Raw genomic sequence first — 22,263 nt, 5'->3', positions numbered from 1 at the left:
ATCATTTGTCCTTGACATGTCATAAGGTAACATTTTATCAATAAGTTTTAAGAATTGACAGGGGGTTGTATCTTAAAATTCTGATTCTTGGCTATTAGAGGTAGGTAGAACTTTGAAAGGACCTATGTCAGAATGAAGTTCTAACACAGTTTGTTTTAAATCTTCCAGCCTTCAAAGAATATCAATTTGTTCTTCCTCAGGAAATTGTCTTAAAAAGTTTTGATTTAAAATTTCCTCTATAAACTGTTCAGATTATGACCTTATTAAATATTTACTAGGAGTCATAATTTTCAAAGTCGCTGTATCAGGCACATTGTGGCCATCAGTGTTCTGTTCCATTTTATGGGAAATTGGCTTGATATTATTCCAGGACTTTTTATTAAACAGCCGGGTTCTAATATATTGGTCAAACTCCATATTTCGGATAGATTTGAAAACACTCCCATGAATTTCCTTACTTTAAGTAACATTAATATAAATTGAACTTTTATATTTAATTATAACTCTATAAGTACTGAAACGTCTTGCAAAACCTCTCAATAACTTCCATTTATCTGCAACATTTGGCTATGGGGAAGCTGACTCAGAGAACATATTGCTTTATGGGAGACTCATTATCTTTTGGAATGAAGAGGTTTTTTTCCTTATACATTTGACTTATACATTGACTACCGTGCTGATTGTATCAAAAGTAAGTCCCACAAACCACATCCTAACATTCAACCCCCCATCATCCAAAACTAGACACGCACGCCACTAACTTCAATACCAACCGCTACTGATCTTAAATGCAAGCTACTTAACACAAGAAGCCTCGTAAACAAAATGCCTGAATTTCTCCTCTTACTAAATACGGCTATATTCGACATTATATTTATCTGCGAAACGTGGCTGAACGCATCCCTTCCTGATTCCATTACCATAGTAAGAGACTATCATGTTTATTGGTCCAATCGTGAAATCCATAGAGCAGGTGGTATTGCTATCTTCTATAAAAAGTCCCTAAATCTAAAAAATATTCAAGTTGCACAGGAATTCACTCTTCCTGAGACCATCGTCTGCGAGCTGTCCATAAATACTACATTTCACTTCTTACTATGTTACAGAGCCCCTGATTATGACCTCGTACATGTGAACAAGTTAACTTCACTACTAACATGGGCAGCCTCCTGCCCACACCCTCTTATCTTTCTTGGTGACCTCAATCTACCATTTATTAATTGGACCCTAGACGAATGTACAACTGAACCCATACATGCAGTCCTGTACAATGCTGTTACTAATCTGGGACTGGATCAACTAGTAACTAACAATACTAGACTGAACAACTGCCTTGATCTCATCTTCTGCAACAGTTTAAACTCAATTTATGGACTACAAATAAAAGAACCATTCTCCAACAGTGACCAAAGCATGATTGATTTTTGTCTCAATATACGTCCTTACAAAAATCATCATAATGATGGAATCCACAATTATAACTTTAAAAAAGCCAACTATGATCTCATAGACACCGACCTCTCATCTCTTGATTGACAAATTCTATTCACTAGCTGTAATACTGCCAAAGACCATTATAACATTTTTTTGCTCAAAATCAAAAGAGTCATTAAACTATATGTACCACTAATAACCCCCAAAACCAGAAAAAACAAATTACCCATAACAATAAGGAAGCTCCAATCCAAAAAAAAATCTCTTTGGCAAAAAAACAAACTAGCTATGTAGATAACTTTAAAAGCCACTGCAAAAACGTATGCCACCAGATAAAGACTGAATGCATCAATTATCACATCAAACAAGAGGAAAACCTTCTGCGCACAAAATCCACCTGTACCTTCTATAATTTTGTAAACAACAAACTTAAAGACTCGAGATCCATCCCACCCCTAAAAAGACCTAACAGTAAAGACTGTAATGATGAAGCCGTTAAATCCAACCTCTTTAACACATTCTTTGGCTCAGTCTTTCTAAACAGCAATGTTTACAATATTGGAGTCATGTCCAATATTTCCTTAGTCGTATCACAGATAATTACAATGATTTAATACATATCGATTTTACAGAAGACAACGTTGAAAAGGCACCACGTAGTCTAAAACCATCTCTATCTATTTTACCTGATGGACTATGTGCCTACTTCTTAAAAAAGCTTTCCACTGCCATAGCAGAACCTCTAAGCATAATCTTTGAAAAATCTTTCAGGACCAGCTCCTTCCCCAACCTATGGTCACTAGCCACGGTCATCCCTATCTTCAAAAAGGAGACCCCAATCTAATTGAAAATTACAGACCAATCTCTTTATGTTGTGTCACCTGCAAAGTCACGGAATCAATTGTAAACCAATCCATTACCCTTCACTTAGAGATAAACAATTACTCTCTAACAAACAATTTGGTTTCAGGAAAAATTTATCCTGTAATCTGCAACTCCTACATTGCAAAAACATATGGATTACACAACTCGATCAGGGCAAAGCAGTAGACGCAATTTACATAGACTTCTGTAAAGCCTTTGTTTCAGTGGTACATGCCAAACTACATCTAAAACTAAAATCTTCTGGCATTTCTAGACTCCTGCATAATTGGATAACTGTGTTCCTGTCAAACAGGCAACAAGTGGTCAAAATAGGGAGCACCTTATCAAATCTTGAACCTGTTAACAGTGGTGTCCCCCAAGGCAGTGTTTAGGACCAACACTCTTTATACTTTACATAAATGACCTTTGCGATCATATTATAGGCAACTGTGTTCTCTTCGCTGATGATGTAAAACTATTCAACACCACCGACAATGCTGCTACTCTTCAAAAAGACCTTGATTATGTGTCAGAGTAGTCAAACAATTGGCAACTCCAAATCTCAACCAACAAATGCTCTGTCTTACACATTGTCAAAAAAAAATCAGAACACAAAATACAAGCTAGGTGGACATATAGCATCCTGAACCAAAACCAAATAAATCATATTATATTTTACCATGGTGTACAAATTAGGCCTCTATACTCTAATAAAAAAAAATGTTAAGGGGGTCTTGTATAATCTCAATTCTGCATTACTGGAATAATTTAATTTCAGACGCTGACAAATGTGATTTCATTTTAAAATTATTTGTGCCAGGTCTGTTAATACTTGCCAGGTATATTACAAGTTCTGTCCCTTAAATCTGTATTTTAAGAATGAGTGCTATTTATTTTTTTTAGGAAACAGACAATGTTTTAAAATTCATTATACTGGAGTAATTTAAAAAAAAGTAGAATAATTTAAATACTATTGGTATTTACAGATAATCTATGCGCTTTCCATTTTGTAAGTTGGTGAATGTTGGCATAGTATCTGGTGGCCCGTAGTGAAAAAATAGCATTTGCTCTTCAGTAACATAATGTGGAGATAAAGGACCATCAAAACCTAAATCTGTCTCCTGAAACAAAGTGAAGAAGTAATTAGTTGATTTCTTCATTTAGATGTACAAATTTTTAACTATTTTAGGGAAAAATCTAAAGGGTTCTTGGTCAACAATATGACATAGTACATGTACATTCATGTCTCCAGGCATAGACCACTCATTCTTAGATTCAATCCATATTCAATTTTAATTTATTCACAATCAATTGATCCTTGATCCTGTCTCTTCTTTTTTGCCATGCAGATTCCATTTAAGTAATTCATTGTCACTTCATTCAATTTTCTTTTATGTGTCTTCAGACACCTTATAAAAATATTCAACACTGGAACATGAATCAAAGCAACAGCAGTTAAGATTGTTAAGTCCATGCCCATTATTATTATTTTTTTTTAAAGGAAGAGGTAAAATATACATTCTGTAAGAGAGAGTGAGTTCACAGTAATAGAACCAACTCAGTAAAAGCTATTTTGTTGTACCCATCTGTTTAACAAATATAATATTGGGATAATCTATGTAGCTGATATCAAGGGTCTGACAATCTCATTTAAACATGAACGGCTGTGACAAAATCATCTTGTTTTACATAGGGTTCATGATTATGGCTCATGAATCAGCCAAAGTTGATAGAAAGCATTCCTGGTGGTAAATCAGTACATGTCATCATCATCAGTAGCTTCAAAACCACAATAATCCTAAATGTTCACCTGGTCCTTTAATGGAAAAAGATCCTGCTCTGACATGTATTTATACTTGCAGCAGAAGGTTTGCCCACCAGAGTATTAAAATAACTTAGATTTAGAAGCGGGGAGCAAGGTGGCCAGTTTTCTGATGCTGTCAAATTGTTCAGATCAATAAAATAAAAGATGAATTGCAAAAGTCCAGTGATGGAAATTTAAAGCAAGCAAATGTAAAGTGATGCACGCTCGTCCATAAACCTCTGATTTCATATGTGCAGTAGTCCAGAGCTGATAGTAAAATCAGAAAATGGATATTAAACCCTTGGTTAACAGATCAACAAAAATGTCAAGCTACTTTCCAATGGCAAAGCCAAATCCCACACGTGGAGTTATTAGAAAAGAAAGTGTAAATAAAACTGCTAGTTCAGTGATACTTATATAAATATAGAGTGTGATGACTCTTGAAACACTGTATATTTTTGTGGAGCCTGCATCTCCAAAAGGATATTGATATCACAGCATGATAGTAGGAGCATTTCGACAGGCATTCTAAAGAATTAATGGGAGCTAGTGTGGATTTATAACAAATAAATCATATTAGACACGGTTGTAAATTAAGAACTACATGTACTGGCAGGCACGCTGCTCAGTTGTATATCTGAGCAGACAGATGGAATCTTTGCAGGTTATGACCATTCCAGTGTTCTTCTAAAGTCATGTTTGATGTGTCATATCCAGGCACAAGAAGAATTCTAAGGGAATTTAAATCTTAAAATTATATTATGTGTTACAGAACTCAACTACAAATTTAATAGTTGCTGGCAATACTTAAGAAATGGATATGATTCAATAAAAGCCAACAATTTCTAAAACTCTCATTAGTTTCTAAGAAATCTCTAATTCTTTCAATAAGAATAGAATAGAATAGAATAGTAAAAGGCGAAAGATTTATACGATCTGAAGAGAAACCAGAGTATTGTGATTGTACATTGTCTTTTTAAAAAATTGGAAAATTCAATAAAGTATTTAAAAAAAAAGAAAAAAAAAGAATAGAATAGAATAGAATAGAATAGAATAGAATAGAATAGAATAGAATAGAATAACAGTGTTGGAAGAGACCTTGGAGGTCTTCTAGTCCAACCCCCTGCTTAGGCAGGAAACGCTACACCATTTAAGACAAATGGTTATCCAATATCTTCTTAACAACATCCAGTGTTAACTGATTAATTGTTCTAACTGTCAGGAAATTTCTCCTTAGTTCTAGGTTGCTTCTCTCCTTGACTAGTTTCCACCCATTGCTTCTTGTCCTATCCTCAGGTGCTTTGGAGAATAGCTTGACTCCTTTTCTTTGTGGCAGCCCCTGAGATATTGGAACACTGCTATCATGTCTCCCCTAGTCCTTCTCTTCATTAAACTAGACATACCCAGTTCCTGCAACCATTCTTCATATGTTTTAGCCTCCAGTCCCTTAATCATCTTTGTTGCTCTTCTCTGCACTCTTTCTAGAGTCTCCACATCTTTTTTACATCGCTGCAACCAAAACTGAATGCAGTATTCCAAGTGTGACCTTATCAAGGCATTATAAAGTGGTATTAACACTTCACGTGATCTTGATTCTATCCCTCTGTTTATGCAGCCCAGAACTGTGTTGACTTTTTTGGCAACTGCTGCACACTGCTGGCTCATATTTAAATGATTGGATAAGGATAAGGATAATTTTATTTCTCTCCCGAAGGACTCGGGGCGGTGTACAGCCAGGTAAAAACACAATACAAATATCACAATTTAAATTAAAAAAATTATTAAAAGTATTACATTTAAGGCCAATTAACTAAAAACCCCAAAAATTTAAAAATTCCAAATTTAAAACTCAATTTATGAAGCTAGCCCTGCCTGTCGGAAGAGCAGGGTCTTAAGAGCACAGCGGAAAACTTGGAGTCAGAGATCTTGCATATGTCCGGGGGCAGTTCATTCCAAAGGGCAGGGGCTCCTACAGAGGAGGCTCTCACCCTGGGTGTCTCCAGCTGACATAATTTGGCCGACGGCACCCTGAGGAGTCCCTCTCTGTGGGAGTGAACTGGACGGTGGGAGGCTATTGGTGGCAGAAGGCGGTCTCGTAGGTACCCAGGTCCTGAGCCATGGAGCGCTTTAAAGGTGATAACCAACACCTTGAATCGCACCCGGAAGACCACTGGGAGCCACTGCAGCTCACACAGGAAAGGTGTTACATGGGCACAACGAGTTGCACCCATAATTACCTGCACGGCTGCATTCTGGACCAGTTGGAGCCTCCGAGTGCTCTTCAAGGGGAGCCCCATGTAGAGAGCATTACAGTAGTCCAGCTGGGAGGTAACAAGGGCGTGAGTGACTGTGTGCAAAGCATCCCAGTCCAGAAAGGGACACAACTGGCGAATCGGGCGAACCTGATAAAAAGCCCCCCTGGCCACGGCCGTCATATGCTCTTCTAAAGACAGCCATGCATCCAGGAGGACGCCCAGATTGCGAGCCCTCTCTGTGGGGAGTAGGGATTCACCCCCCTATAGACAGCGATGGTGTCAGCTGACTATACCGGGACATGGGTAGCCACAGCCACTCGGTCTTGGAAGGGTTGAGTCTGAACCTATTTCTCCCCATCCAGACCCTCCAGGCAGCGGGACATCACGTCAAGGGCATCATTGGGGTGGCCTGGGGTGGAGATGTACAGCTGAGTGTCATCAGCGTACTGATGTACCCTCACCCCAAAACCACAGATGATCTCGCCCAGCGGCTTCACTCAAATGTTGAACAGAAGGGGCGAGTGGACCGACCCTTGCAGCACCCCCCAAGTGAGGCGCCTCGAGATCGACCTCTGCCCCCCCTGCCAACACAAACTGCGAGTGGTCGGAGAGGAAGGAGGAGAACCACCGCAGCATGGTGCCTCCTATTCCTAACCTTCTCAACCACTGCAGCATGATACCATCGTCGATGGTATCAAAAGCCATTGAGAGATCTAATAGGACCAGAACAGAGGAGCAACCTCTGTCCTGAGCCCTCCAAAGATCATCCACCAATGCGACCAATGCCATTTCCATGCTGTACCCCCGTCTGAAGCCCGACTGGTAAGGGTCCAGATAGACAGCTTCATCCAGGTACTGGGGGAGCTGTCGTGCCATCACACTCTCAACAACCTTCGCCACAAAGTGAAGGTTGGAGACCGGATGATAATTTGCTACTACAGCTGGGTCCAGGGAAGGCTTCTTGAGTAGAGGCCTCACCACCACCTCCTTCAAGGCGGCAGGAAAGGTCCCCTCACTCAGAGAAGCATTTATAATCCCCTGGAGCCAGCCTCGTGTAACCTCTTGGGAGGCCAGTACCAACCAGGAGGGACACGGGTCCAATAAACATGTGGCGGCACTAAGCCTTCCCAGAATCCTGTCCACATCCTCGGGAGTCACAGGGTCAAACTCTTCCCAGATAATGTTCTCAAGACCTAGCCCCATCTCACCCCCTGGACTCACCCAGTTGGAGTCCAAGCCTTCCTGAATCCGAGCGACTTTATCATGCAGGAACTGCACAAACTCCTCAGCTCGACCCTGCAAGGGGTCTTCCCGCGCTCCCCCCTGAAGAAGGGAATGGGTCACCCTAAACAGAGCGGCTGGGCGGTTCTCTGCAGATGCGATAAGAGCAGAAAAATAGTTAAATTTCGCCGCTTTTATCACCACTAGGTAGGTCTTGATATAAGACCTCACCAGTGTTCGGTCGGAATCAGATTGACTAGTCCTCCAGACACTCTCTAGGCATCTTTTCCGATGTTTCATCTCTCTCAGCTCCTCGGAGAACCAAGGAGCCAATTGAGATCGACATCGGGTCAGAGGCCACAAAGGCATGATGCGGTCTAAAGCCCTGGCGGCTGCCCTATCCCAGGCGGCCACCAGGTCTTCAGTCGAGTCATGTGCCAGAGTTTCAGAAAATGGCCCAAGCTCCATCAGGAACCTATCAGGGTCCATCAGGCGCCTGGGACGGAACCACCTGGTTGGTTCCGTCTCTTTGCGGCAAGAGGAAGCGGCTTGAAAGTCTAAGTGAAGGAGGGAATGATCTGTCCATGACAAGGGCTTAATATCTAAATCCCCTATTCCTAGATCATTCAACCACTGACCAGAGACAAAAATCAAGTCCAGAGTGTGTCCTCCTGTGTGAGTGGGGCCTTGAACTAACTGGGTCAGGTCCATGGCCGTCATGGAAGCCATGAACTCCCTAGCTGTCTCCGACGTCTCACCGACGGATGGCAGGTTGAAATCCCCCATGACAACAAGTCTGGGGTTATCCACTGCCACCCCGGCAATAACATTGAGCAGCTCGGGTAGGGCTGCCGCCATGTGGCAGGGAGCCAGGTATGTAGTCAGCAAACCCATCTGCACCCCACGACCCCACTTCACAAAGAGGGAATCACATCCGGCTATCTGAGGAACAGTGGCCTCCCTCGGCAAAGACTTTCCCTAATAATCGTCGCCAACCCCCCCCGCCCCTCCCGTGGGCCCTCGGCTGATGAAATGCACGGAAATCCATGGACACATTTCTACGAGGGGGACCCCCCTCCTGGCCCAAGCAGGTCTCCGTAATCCCTGCCAGGTCTGCACCCCCCCCTCCAACAAAAGTTCACAAATGAGGGGGGCTTTATTAATCACCGACCTGGCATTACACAACATCTGCCGAGGACCTAGGGCCTGAGATTCTGTGCAACCCGGGAAACGAGACACGCATTGGGGGCCGGAGTACACAATCGCTCGCAAACAGTGAGTGTGTATCCCCTGAACATGATATGGCCCCTGCGTCCGCCATACCTGCCCCTCCCACTCACCATTTCAATTGAGCTGCCCTTCATCTCACCCCCCGTCCCCATCCCCGTCCCCTCCGCTGCACCCATCCGACCCACCACCCCCTTCAGTGCTATATGCCCCCCCCAGGTCCACCTTTACAACCCCCTCCCCCCTCCTGGGTCCCCTTAAAATTTTCGTTAAAAATTTTGTTAAAAAACCTCTCAATTTATGTCCCTTAAAACCCTTAAAATCCTTAGAATCCTTGTGCCACCTCTCGGGGTCCCAAGACCCATCATTAAGATAGGTCTTTGCAAGGCCCACTGGCCACACCCAAGAATGGGGGGAATTTCTCAAGGCGACCAGGTCCGCGATTGTATAAGTTCGTAAAGTCATCCTCAAACATAGAGATGGGAATGTCAATGGTAGCGGAGGCTATCGAGATCACAGGTCAGTACTTCAAGATCTAAAGCCTAATATCCGCCCTGGCCATAGACAATAGGAGCCTGCATTCCCAGATGCCCTCTCATGGCAATAGGAAAATGACAGACGATGGTAATCTTCACTGCCCTCTCACCACAGCAAGGTTCCTAGGCCAGGTAGGAATCATCCGGGTGGGATCCATAGGTCATTGATGCTCTCCCACCGCAACACGACTTGGTCACACAACAGGTCCACAGCTGCCCTCTCACAGCGGCGGGCAACCACACCCAGAGAAACTGACCATTATAGGGCTGGAAAAATGAAGGGCAAGGGCTCTAGATGCCATCACCAGTCCAGGTGGTTGCAGCAGGAACAATCAGGGGGTCAAAGCAGTAGAGATGGAACGTCCAGGCAAGGCCTTCAACCGCCTGTGACCCCCAGCTCGGCCCAACCAATTGCCCACTAGGACTCCAAGATCCCTCTCACAGTTACTATTATTGAGCAAGGTACCACATATACTAGACCTGTGCATTTTGTTTTTCTTGCCTAAATATAGAACCTTACTTTTTTCACCATTGAATTTCATTTTGTTAGATAGCACTCAATGTTCAAGACTGTCAAGATCCTTCTGTATCTTAAGCCTATCTTCTGGAGTGTTGGCTATTCCTGCTAGCTTGGTGTCATCTGCAAATTTGATGAGTTCTCCATCTATCCCCTAGTCCAAGTCATTGATGAAGATGTTGAAGAGTACTGGGCCTAAAACAGAGCCTCGGGGTACTCCGCATACTTCCCTCCATATAGATGCAGTTCCATTGAGGATTACATGTTGAGTGCCGTTGGTCATCCAGTTACAAATCCATCAGGTGGTGATGCTTTCTACCCACATTTTTCTACTTTATCTAGTAGTAGGTTATAGTCTACTTTATCAAATGCCTTACTGAAAATAAGTTTTGTCATAGCTTTGCGTTACTAGCTGTTCACACAATAAATTAGTTAAATCACATTTTAAACACATTTAGTATCTAGTCAGAAATAATTTCAGTGGAGTATGCATTTAGGCTGTGTGTTTTTAAGGAATCACAGCTATATTATCTTTACAAAGCAAGTAAATATGCATTTCATACACTCAAACTGAATAAGCTTTACATTAGTCTAACATTTTATAAATCATCTTCAGTAGAACACCAAATAAATGATAAATATCAAACCTCCATTAAAGTGTTCCTATCCACCACAGAAACTGACAAACCATCGATACTTGTGCTATTAAAACTTATATGATTTAAAATTCCCAGATGATCAAAGTACATGCTGAAAACACCAAGTGGCATTGTTGTAAGAAATGTATATGCAGTTACTCCTACAGAGAGAAAAAAATATGTGTGCATACCTTATGTTACTATTATAAACTCTATGACTTCACACAGAAATATTTTCAAAGAGAACATTTCTTCTAATCAAACTGAGTTTGCTCTACGTAATCAGGATACAAGATATTTGATTTAGAAAAAAGTGAATGTAAATGTTTTATTCCATAGATCCATGTCAATTAAAGCAATATTTTCTTTAAAAAATGCAGCAGTGGACAAATCTACAGGTACAAAATGCTTCACGTGGAGAAAAGAAGATTGGCAGTATTGAGGACTTAGTTTTGGAGTGGTTCTATGTATTTTATAAACTGCAATTTTGACTGGTCTTTTGTCTTTGGACAGAAACTGCATATAAAATTAATGAATGAAAAACATTCAAGAGCCAATGGAAGATTGCACTGAGTTTCTTCTATTCCAGCCAATAAGGACAGTGTGGAAAATCAACAACTGAATTGAATGTAAAGACACCGTAATTTCCAGGAAAAAAATGGATGACAGAGAAAATGTTATTAAATCACAGCTTTTAATATAAGTTATCTCAATGCTTTGTTTGTTTGTTGCGCATACTTCTATATCACCTCAGTCATAAAACTCTAAGCATAGCAAATATATATAGTATATTACAATAACTTAAATGTTATCCAAATTATATAATCACAATCTCAACAATATAAATTCAACAACAACAACAACAACCTCCGAGGAGCTCTACCTTGTCGTGGTGGAGGGGCTTGCATGCTCTAGTGATCCTAAGGGCTATGCTGAACAGGTGCAACCATATCAGACAGATCTTAGGTGAAGGGCCAGACAAAATTTGCTCCACGACCCATTCAAACATGGTGAATAGAAAAAAAATGAAATTTATGCCGGCTGAACCATCGCCCGGATTAACAAGGGTTCCATTGTATGCTATGGCTCCTGGGCATTCTACACAAAATGAGTTACAGGGCTCAGCTCCCTCTGCTAGGCAACCAGGGCATGGAGCTGACAAGCTACTGGAAGAAAAACCCAAAAAGCGAAAAATCTGGACTAGGGAAGAAAACATCTCTATTATGGAAGCTTACTATCAGTCTGAGCCAGCAAAACGTGGATTTCAAAAACAAATGTATCGGATTTGGAAGATGAACCACACGGACTGTGACACCAGTGAACAAAGGTTAATGGACCAACGACGTGTAATCCTAAACCACAAATTTTTCACTACAGAAGAATTAATAGCAATAGAAGAGAAAGCAATTAATGGTCTGAGTACATCAACAAAGAAGAGTAACATCAAGAATGATTTGCAGACTCAAAAGCAAATTGAGGAAAAAAGGAAGGAAGAGGATACTGGAAATGGATGAAGATAAAGAACAAGGAAGCACTGAAGAACAAACACCAACAGATAGTGCTCAATTAGCTGGAAAAATAAAGCATCAAATGGAAGATGCTGAAAGAACACGTTTGCCAAAGCTGAACCAAGTGAACTGGAAAGATTTGAGAAATGTACTAAAAAAGGTCAATGAGGCTGTGCAAACTATTCGAACCACTACATTAGCCGAAACAAACCAACTGATGTATGCAGCAGCCGTCATAACCATCAAAGAACTGGGTTTGAAAATATAAAAGAACCAAAGAGGCAAGAAGGAGAAGCCTAAGTGGAAAATTTGGTTAGAATTAAAGATCAAAAAATTAGGTGGACATTTGAGCAACTTGAAGAACCTAAGGCAAGGTCAGCTAAAGAACAAGCAGGTCAAAAGCAGCCTGGAAGCAAGATATGATCTGAGGAATAAGGAGATTGCGGTAATAATTGAAGAGCTGAAGCAGAGGGTTGTTGCCATCGCTGAAAAGATTAAAAGGTATGAAAACCGAGTAACTCAGTTCAAGGAAAACTCACAGTTCAGAGCTAATCAACACCAGTTTTATAAGAGCTTAGAAAATGGAAACAGAGTAACAACAAATGAAAAGCCTGATAAAGAGAAAGCTCTGAAATTCTGGAAGAATTTGTGGGAAAACAACAAAAAGCACAACAGAAATGCAAAATGGATCAAACAGGTTGAGGACTCTATTAAAGTGCATAAAATGGAAGACGTGAAAATAACAAAAGAAATAGTGCAAAGACAGTCAAGAAAAGTGAAGAACTGGAGTGCACCTGGACCAGATGAGCTGCATGGCTTCTAGTTAAAGGCACTTACAAGTGTGCACAAAAGATTGGCAGCCCAGATGAACCAGATCCTGAAAATGATGAATGGATGAACTGGAAGGACATTTTTGATCCAAAAAGATAAAGAAAAAGGAAAGGACCCTGGAAACTATAGGCCAATCACCTGTTTGCCAACAACATACAAGCTTCTTACTGGTATCATTGCAAATCAAATCTATGGATACTTGGAAAGAAATAACTTGCTTCCTGTAGAACAGAAAGGATGCTGCAAAAACTCAAGAGGAACAAAGGATCAATTGCTGATCGACAAGCTAATCCTAAAGAACTCAAAGAAAAGACGAACCAACCTGTTCATGGCTTGGATAGACTATAAGAAAGTGTTTGATTCAGTTCCCCATAGCTGGATCAAAAAATGCCTGGAAATCTTTGGGATTGGTAGCAACATACAAAAATTCATGGAATTCAATGAACCTCTGGAAAACAAAACTTATGGCTAATGAAGAAGAACTGGGTGAAGTTGAAATTAAATGAGGCATTTTCTAGGGAGATTCCCTTTCACCCCTACTTTTTATACTCTCAATGCTACCACTGACAATCATTTTGAAGAAGATGAACTGTGGATACGAACTTGCAAAGAAAGGACTGACAATCTCGCACTTGATGTACATGGATGATTTGAAGCTGTTTGGTAAAACAAAAGCTGAACTGAATTTATTAATTGAAAACACAAAAGAATTCAGCCAAGACATTGGTATGCAGTTTGGAATTGACAAATGTACAACAATAGCAACCAAAGCAGGCAAGATCATAGAAGAGGATGGAATAGAACTAGAGAATGAAGAAATGATAAAAGCAGTAAAGTCAGAAGAAGGCTACAAGTACTTGGGGAATTTAGAGGCCTCTGACTTAATGCATAATAAAGTCAAGGAATTAACTTCAGCCAAGTACATTCAGAGAATTTGTAAGATATTAATGTCCAAACTGAGTGGAGGAAACATCATAAAAGCCATAAATACCTGGGCTATACCTGTGATTCAATACTCTGCAGGAATAATTGACTGGACCCAGATGGAGTTAGACAATTTGGACAGAAAAACAAGGAAGCTTATGACAATGAATCATGCCTTGCACCCTAAAAGTGATGTTGACCGATTATATTTACCAAGAGCAGAGAGTGGTCCAGGACTCCTACAAGTAAAGCAGACTGTGGAAGAAGAAAAACACAGCTTGAATGATTACATCCAGAAAAGTGAAGAACCAATGATTAAGAAAGTAAATAAAGGAGGCCTTTTAAAGACAACTAAAACAAAAGCAGAATATAAGAAAGAAGTAATTGAGCAGCAAGCTGAAAATTGGAAAAGCAAACCTCTGCATGGCCAATACTTGAAAAGTATTGAAGGCAAAGCTGACCAGAAACTAACTTGGAACTGGTTAAGATCAGGAGTACTGAAAAAAGAAACAGAAAGCTTTATTTGGCAGCTCAAGAACAAGCCCTAGCCACAAACTTCATGAAGGCAAAAATTCAGCACGTTACCACCAACAGCAAATGCCACCTCTGCAATGAGAAAGACGAGAGAGTCGACCACCTGATCAGTGGGTGCAGCAAAATTTCACAAACTGACTACCTACAACACCATGACTGCATTGCTAAGATCATTCACTGGAAATTGTGCCAGAAGTTGGGATTTGAGTACAGCAAAACCCACTGGGAACATCAGGTTGAGAAAGTTTTAGAGAATGAGAAACTCAAGATCTTGTGGGACTTTAGGATTCAGACTGACAGGCACTTGGTCCACAACACACCTGACATAACAATAGTTGAAAAGAAAAAAGTATGGTTCATTGACATTGCAATACCTGGTGATGCACGGATTGAAGATAAGCAGCAAGAAAAAATCACAAAGTACCGGGACTTGCAAATTGAAGTTGAGCGACTGTGGAAAAAGAAATTGTGTGTTGTCCCGATTGTAATTGGAGCCCTTGGAGCAATACTCAAAGGGCTACCCCGCTATTTAGAAATTCTAAATTTGCCGGACTTGAACATTTTGACTCTACAAAAAACCACCTTACTCGGAACAGCTTACATCCTCTGATGATATCATAACAGTTCCTAGGTCCTTGGTTAGGACTCGAGATGCTGAGCTATTAACCAGCCTCAAAGGCTGTGAATCTCACTAAAGATTAACCAACAACAACAACAACAACAACAACAACAACAGGGTGCCGCCTGGATGTGGCGGGCGGCTTAACTGCTCCAATGAAGCTGAGAGCTGTGCTGGTGGTAGTGTAAACTACCAGCAGGTCCAACCATGTCAGAGAGGTCTAGGCTGAGGAGCAGAACTGAGTGCACCCAACAACCCATGCAATGAATCATGGTGAAACACAACTGAATGAAGCCTATACTGTCTCGGTTATTGCCTGGGTTAACAAGGACCTTGTCGGGTGTTGGGGAACCTGGACATCCGTCGACAAGTGGGCTACAGGCCACGGGTCCCATAGCTGAGCAACCAGGGCATGGGCCTGCAGAGCTACTGGAAGATGAACAACCTCAGAAGCGGCAGAAATACATCATGTCAGAGAACCGCAATGTAATGAAATGCTACTACAAAGTAGAACCAGAAAAATGAGGCTACCAAAAAAGTACCAATTATGGAAACAAAAATACCCAGACTCAAGGATAATTGAATTACGATTAGCCAATCAGTGATGATTCATCACTTGGAACAAAGTGCTCAGTGAAGTCGAACTTGAAGAAATACGGAAATTTTCTGAAGTGGCAGCAGAAAACACTCTAATAACATCTGGAGCAACTGAACAGTCTGAATTTGAAAAAACTGCAGATATTTTGCAAGAACAGGATCAGCAAGGGCCTGAAGTCATCATTGAAACACCAGGAGTACTCAATGCTAGGCAGCAAGAACTGAAAGCTAAAATCTTGGCACATGCTGCAATAAATGCAGAAAGAAGAAGGCTTCCAACTGAAGCCAATTGGCTTCCAATTGAAGACTGTGCCTAGAAAACATTTGGCGCCATTGATGATAGATGCAAACTATGCACTTGCAGCAGTCCAGATAACATCAATTGAACAAACAAATCAGCTTGCCAGATGTGGGATACGGAAATTGAAAAACCTGAGAAAATGGCAACTACTCAGTTTTGGAAAGACCTGTGGGAGACTGAGAAATGTTACAACAAAAATGCTGGGTGGATCAGAGACTTTGAGACGAAATTCTCCAAGAACAAAATGGACCAACTGAAAATAACTACTGAAATGATAAGCAACAGAGTGAAAAAAGTCAAGAACTGGACATCGCCTGGCAATGATTAACTGCATGGCTTTTGGCTCAAATACCTGACCAGCCTGCATGGAAAAATGGCCGAACAATTCAATGAGATGCTGCAGACAGGAAACATCAGTGAATGGTTAACAGCTGGGAAAACCTACTTGATACAGAAGGATCCAGTAAAAGGAGCAACACCTGCAAATTACAGGCCAATAACGTGTCTGCCAACCATGTTCAAGCTGCTGACTGGCATTATAGCTGACAGGATCTAGGACTACCTAGAAGTAAATAACATCTTGCCAGGAGAGCAGAAAGGAAACAAGTGATCTGATCCCCTTCCTTGAAAGTTGCTATAATATTTAGAGAAGGGGGGCAAAATACCAGATACCAACAAAATGTTTGTTTCTGTTGCCAGGTCTTTCTTCAACCCTGTAACTCATTTTTCAACAGCTGCCCAGGGACAGCAACTAACCTGGGCAACGACCAACCCAGTGCGGGATTCTTTTTCTGTTGCCACATCATGGTTAATGGGTTGTGAGTACTCTTAGTGTGGCTCTTCAGTTGAGATCTATCTGGCTTGGATGACCCTTCTGCTATACCCGTGATGGTGAACCTATGACATGGGTGCCACAGGTGGCACGTGGAACCATATCTGTGGGCACGTAAGCGTTGCCCTACTCAGCTCCAGTGTGCATACACACGCCGGCCAGCTAATTTTTGAGCCTTCCGGGCCCACCTGAAGTCAGAAAATTGACTGTTTCCAGCCTCTGGAGGGCCTCCCACAGGGGGAGTGAAGGCCGTTTTCGCCCTCCCCAGGCTCCAAGAAAATCTTTGGAGCCTGGGGAGGGTGAAAAATGGGCCTACCAGGCCCACTGTGCAATCGTGTGCCAAAAGCAGGGGTAGCGTGGGGAGTGGTCATGCACACATGTGTGAGGGGGGCCGCATTTAATTATGGCTATGGGCACACACATGTGTGACCCTCCCCCCGCATGATCCCCACTTTTGGCACGCGACAGCAAAGAGGTTAGCCATCACTGCGCTATACTTTCTGGTGGCATACTTCCAGCATAGCTCTCAACCTTAACAGAATAAATAAGCCTTTCCCCCATGACAAATGGGTATCCACATGGAGGGGATATATTCATATAGGAAGATTTTTATTGGCTGGTGTCCAGGTTGATGACAGCATTTAGCCAACCTATACCGATCTTCAAAAGCTAAGCAGGCTGAGTAGGAGCTCATCTGGTAATACTGTACTAGTTATAAGCTAGACTACAATTTAAAAAAAACCTCAGCCCGGAGGAAAGCATTATTAAACCATTTCTATGGCTTTGACAAGAAAAGTGCAGGATTGTTTCTATTAAATCATCAGAGTTCAAACTCAATAAGTAAGTTTGAAAGAGAAAGGAAGAAAAATAAGAATGCAATATTTTATGCATCTGGTACACAGTTGTGTGGCTCCTGGGAGGTATTCAGGACTAATTACATCTGACTCTCTCTTTAAGATGATGCTATGAGTGCAAAAATGTCACATCTTGGGATTTATGATTTTTTGGCCCTATTACTCACACTATCACACTATTTACACTATTTTCTATGTATCAAATAATATTTGATATATCTGTTCAGCTGGTATTTAGAGAGCTTAAGCTCATTAAAAGCTTACTTTTCAGACTGCCAATGTGCTTTATTTTAACAGACTAATACAGTTATTTCTTTTTATAATAAATACATTCTAATCTTTTTTAAATTGCCATTCTTCATATTTCAGTATTTGATGTTTTATTATTCTATATGTTAATGGAGAAAGACAATAATTTGCATCAGATCAGATTTTAAAAGCTTCACAATCCAAGAGTAATTTTAATCTTAAAAGAATTTCTTACCTGCTTTAGTGTAATAAATATTTGCCTTGTCTGAAACATATACAATTCCCTGAGTGTAAACACATGAATCTGCATTTACAATAGTCTCATTAATCAGTATAATCAAAGGTATAAAGGTGTTGCCTCCATCAAAAGAACCCCATATCTAAAAAAAAGACAAAATTGAATACAATTTAAAATCACAATGACTGAAACTTTTTAATTACTTTGTTGGGGCTCAGAAGGAAGATATGGTTGGAAGGACTTAGAAATTAGGACCTTTTCTAAGAAAGAAAGAAAAAATGTCCCAGAAGATGGCAGTGTAAAGCTGTCGTAAAGAAAATGGCAAGATTATGTCCAATTTAGTCAGTAGGAGTGTGCCTGACGCCAAAGCACTTTCAGATTTATTTTTTTCATATTTTATTGAAAAGGATAAATTAAAGATTACAAGACCCTTCAAGGAGATTTTTTTTTCATGATAAAGCTCTAGGACCATGAATGTGGACAAACTCGTTCAGAGTAGAATTCTTGAATGCAATTTAGAATGTGATCTAAAGATAAATGTATGGTTGTAAAGGGTCCTCTATTGCCTGAGGACAATAACCAAGCAAATATATTTTGCAAGATAATAAAGACACAAACAAAAACAATACCACAGAGAAAGAAAAACAAGAGACTCCAGACAAGACCGGCATGGTTGCACAAACAGTCTCAGACAAGCTGAGGGATAAAAAGGACAAATTAAAAAAAAATGGAAAGAGGGGCCTATATCTAGAGGAGGAAACCAGCCAATAGCCTGAATTTGTAAAGAAGGAATCAGGAAAGCTAAGCTCAGAATGAACTAAGGCTTGCAACAAATGCCAAAAATAACAAAAAGTTTCTTTCAAATATGTAAGGAGTAAGGAAAAAAAACGTCAGGAAAATGGTTGGACCACTAATGGACGAAGATGGCAAGAAAGTACAGTCAGGAGGGAGGAAGACTTTACACAAAAGGAAAATATAGCCCAACCTATCAAAAACAGCACTGTGTGGAAAACAGAACAGGAATGCAGATCAAAGTAGGCAAGGAATTATTGATAAGAGAACATCTATCTGCTTTGGATGAGTTCATATATCTGGAACCAGGTAGTTTACATCCCAGATTACTGAAGGACCTGACAGATATGATCTTGGAACCATTGAATGAAATCTTTCAGAGATCCTGGAGCCAGAAGACTGGAAAATGCTGATGTGGTTCCAATCTTCAAAAACGGGCATTTTAATTAGATACAGTGTAATTTATAAAGCTCCACAAATTTTGCCTGTAATGGAATTTTAATAAACTAATTTTTCAATGTCTTGGAAATAGAATCAATTTAAATTGTGGACTTCCTTGGATGCATAAAAGATTTTTTTGCTGAAATTAACCCTCAAAACAAATCCCTCCAACAAATATGTTTATGACTCATTTGTATGAATATGTACTGTATATAACTGTATATATTCATGTAAGGCCACGTTCCCATAAAAGACTGGACCAGGAGAAAAATTAAATCAATATAATAAATATAATATCAATAAATCAATATAATCCAAAATCAATATAAATCAATATTAGTAAAATTAATAATTACTGCTGAAATTAATTGCCAAAAATAAGAGTTTGAATGACTTATTTATTTGCACCTCTTTGCTCATATGCTAATCTTCAAGCATGTCATCGTTTATTGCCATACTTCCAGCCAATATAAGATGATTTTATAGGAAGTTATTTGGGGAAAAATACTCTCTTTCTTTCAGGTAAATTTCTCCTGCATGTGATTATATTTGTTTATGGTTCATGACACAGTAATATTTTACTATGTAATGTTGTTATTTATCTTGTTATTTTAGTTGTTTCAATCCTATTTGCCTAATGAGAGCTATGCCATCCATCTGACAGTGGGACAGCATTTTCAAGAAAAATTGTGGCTGGATGCTGGATCCAGAGTGGCAAAATTTCTCTAGAGAAAGGAGAAATAGTTGAGATAAGCCTTGTGCACTTCAGAAAACCACTCCTCATAATTAGAGTGCAGGAATTGTGGTTTTGTGGTTGGCTTATGATTTGAGTGGCTTGGAATCAAGGGATACAATCTAAACTTATACTCTTAACACAGCCCTTTAAGGACAAAAAGCTTGACAACTCCTCATTTCATAATTATTATTTGGATTATTTTTTAATTGTATTGCTTTGGAAATATTTTATTGCTTTGAAAAAAATTAAGGCTTTTTCAGTTTTTTAAATATTCAACAAAAGGATGAATGGAGTATTGATTTAAGGAAATATGTCAATGAAGACTTAATCAGCCAGGCCTTTATACACCTTTGGCCTGGATGATTGAGTCTTCATTGACATACTGCAAGCCACTTTGGAGAGAAACCCCTAAAGTTGGTTTGGCAATAGTTGGTAGATTCCAACAACTCTCTGCCTAACTAATTTGCTCTGACTGATAAAGTTGCTTGGATGAGCAATGAAATGTCTAAGATTAACAAAGTTTGGGCCAGTTGCCTTGATTCAACCTTTAGATGTGAAGTTTTGAAGTATACTATGGCCTCAGATGAATTCAGATTAATTATTTTAGTTTAGTTTACTTTACTTTACTGTCATTGCGCATTGTACAATGAAATTAAATGCCCCCTTCAGTGTACATTATAACTATAAAAATAAAAACACAAACATACATCCTTTATATTCTATATAACTGAAATTGAAAATCCGATATTGCACTATACCGTAGAATTCAATATGGTTATTGCCCTGGGATAGAAGCTGTTTTTCAGCCTATTTGTTCTTGTTTTTATTATCCTATATCATCTGCCAGATGATAATAGTTCCAAAAAAGGGTGCCCAAGATGAGATGGATTTTTAAGAATGTTTTGAACTTTCTTAAGGCAGCAGGAGCTATAATGCTCTTCCAAAGAGGGGAGAGGGCAACCAATGATCCTCTGGGCATGTAGATGCAGTTCCATTGAGGACTACACATTGAGTGTGGTTGGTCAGCCAGTTACGAATCCATCTGGTGCTGATGCTGTCTAACCCACATTTTTCTATTTTATCTATTAGTAGGTTATAGTCTACTTTATCAAATGCCTTACTGAAGTCGAAATAAATTATATTGCTAGCATTCTCCTGGTCCACTAATTTTGTCACTTTGTGAAAGAATGCAATAAGATTAGTCTGACATGATCTGTTTTTGACAAACCCATGTTAGCTTTTGGTTATTACTTTGTTTGCTTCTAGGCGTTCACTGATTCATTGCTTGATCTTTTCCAGAGTCTTCCCTGGTATTGAGGTCAGGCTGATAGGTTTATAGTTTCCTGGGTCTATTTTTTTTTCTTTTTTGAAGATGGGCACTACATTAGTTCTTTTCCAGTCCTGTAGCAGTTCCCTGGTGCTCCAGGATCTTTGAAAGATATAGTTCAATAGTTCTGAGATCTTGTCTGCCAGTTCCTTCAGAACCTTAGGGTGTAATCCATCTGGTCCTTGTGATTTGAACTCGTCTAGGGTAGACAGGTGCTCACTTACCATTTTCTTCCCTATTTTAACTTGTGTTCCTAATCTATTTTTTGTGGTGCTGTTTTGATAGGTTGGACTGTTTTTTCCCTTTGTGTAAAGACAGATGCAAAAAACATGTTAAGTAGTTCTGCTTTCTCCCTATTGCTTGTCACCTTCTTGCCACTTTCTCCCAGCAATGGGCCAATTGTTTCCTTGACTTTTTCTTGCTTTTAACATGTTGGAAGCAACTTTTTTTTGGTTATTTTTTACTTTTGTCGCAAGCCTTTGTTCATTGTGAGCCTTAGCTTTCCTCACTTCATCTTTGCAGGCTCGGGCTATGTTTACATTTGGGAACAAACATAATTAATAAGATGGCTTTGAAGGTTGCCTACTAAAGGACAGATGGATTCCACCAGAGGAAAGCAAATAGTAGATCTCTGAGAGTGTATTACTATTGGATTCAGAAAATTATTTAAGAAGAACATACATAAAGTATATTGCAATCATTTTAATATAAGAGTTCAATCCACAGTATTCACATTATCACATGCCCACTAAAAATAATTAAATCAGATATCTGCATCACTTAGAATCATAAGAATACCAACACAGTATTTCTTCACTGGCTTTGAAGAAACATGTATTGTACAATAATAGTTCTACACTAGGGATGTCAAACTCTCATCATCATGGCGGCATCATGTGACATATCAGGACTTTTTCCCCCTTCACTAAACCGGGTGGGGATGGGGCAAGCACGTGACACATCTGGCCCACGGGCTGCGAGTTT

The 22,263-nt window shown here is 40.0% G+C and overlaps 1 protein-coding gene and 1 pseudogene across 1 annotated transcript in view; one reads left to right on the top strand and one right to left on the bottom strand.

Annotated features, from left to right (window-relative positions):
- Nucleotides 1–22,263, bottom strand: part of CATSPERB (catsper channel auxiliary subunit beta) — a 98,875-nt gene that overhangs the window by 25,388 nt on the left and 51,224 nt on the right. The window contains exons 15-17 of the mRNA XM_034418339.2: nt 17,981–18,125; nt 10,506–10,657; nt 3,283–3,419 (exon numbers count right to left, since the gene is read on the bottom strand). Coding sequence (XP_034274230.2) covers nt 3,283–3,419; nt 10,506–10,657; nt 17,981–18,125 — 434 coding nt within the window. The remainder of the gene's footprint in view (nt 1–3,282; nt 3,420–10,505; nt 10,658–17,980; nt 18,126–22,263) is intronic.
- LOC148116405 (uncharacterized) lies at nt 826–2,048 on the top strand (annotated as a pseudogene).

The sequence above is a fragment of the Pantherophis guttatus genome, chromosome 1 (assembly GCF_059756535.1).
Source record: "Pantherophis guttatus breed Tessera chromosome 1, ASM5975653v1, whole genome shotgun sequence".
Classification (NCBI taxonomy): domain Eukaryota; kingdom Metazoa; phylum Chordata; class Lepidosauria; order Squamata; family Colubridae; genus Pantherophis; species Pantherophis guttatus.
This window is presented reverse-complemented; position numbering and strand designations above follow the sequence as displayed.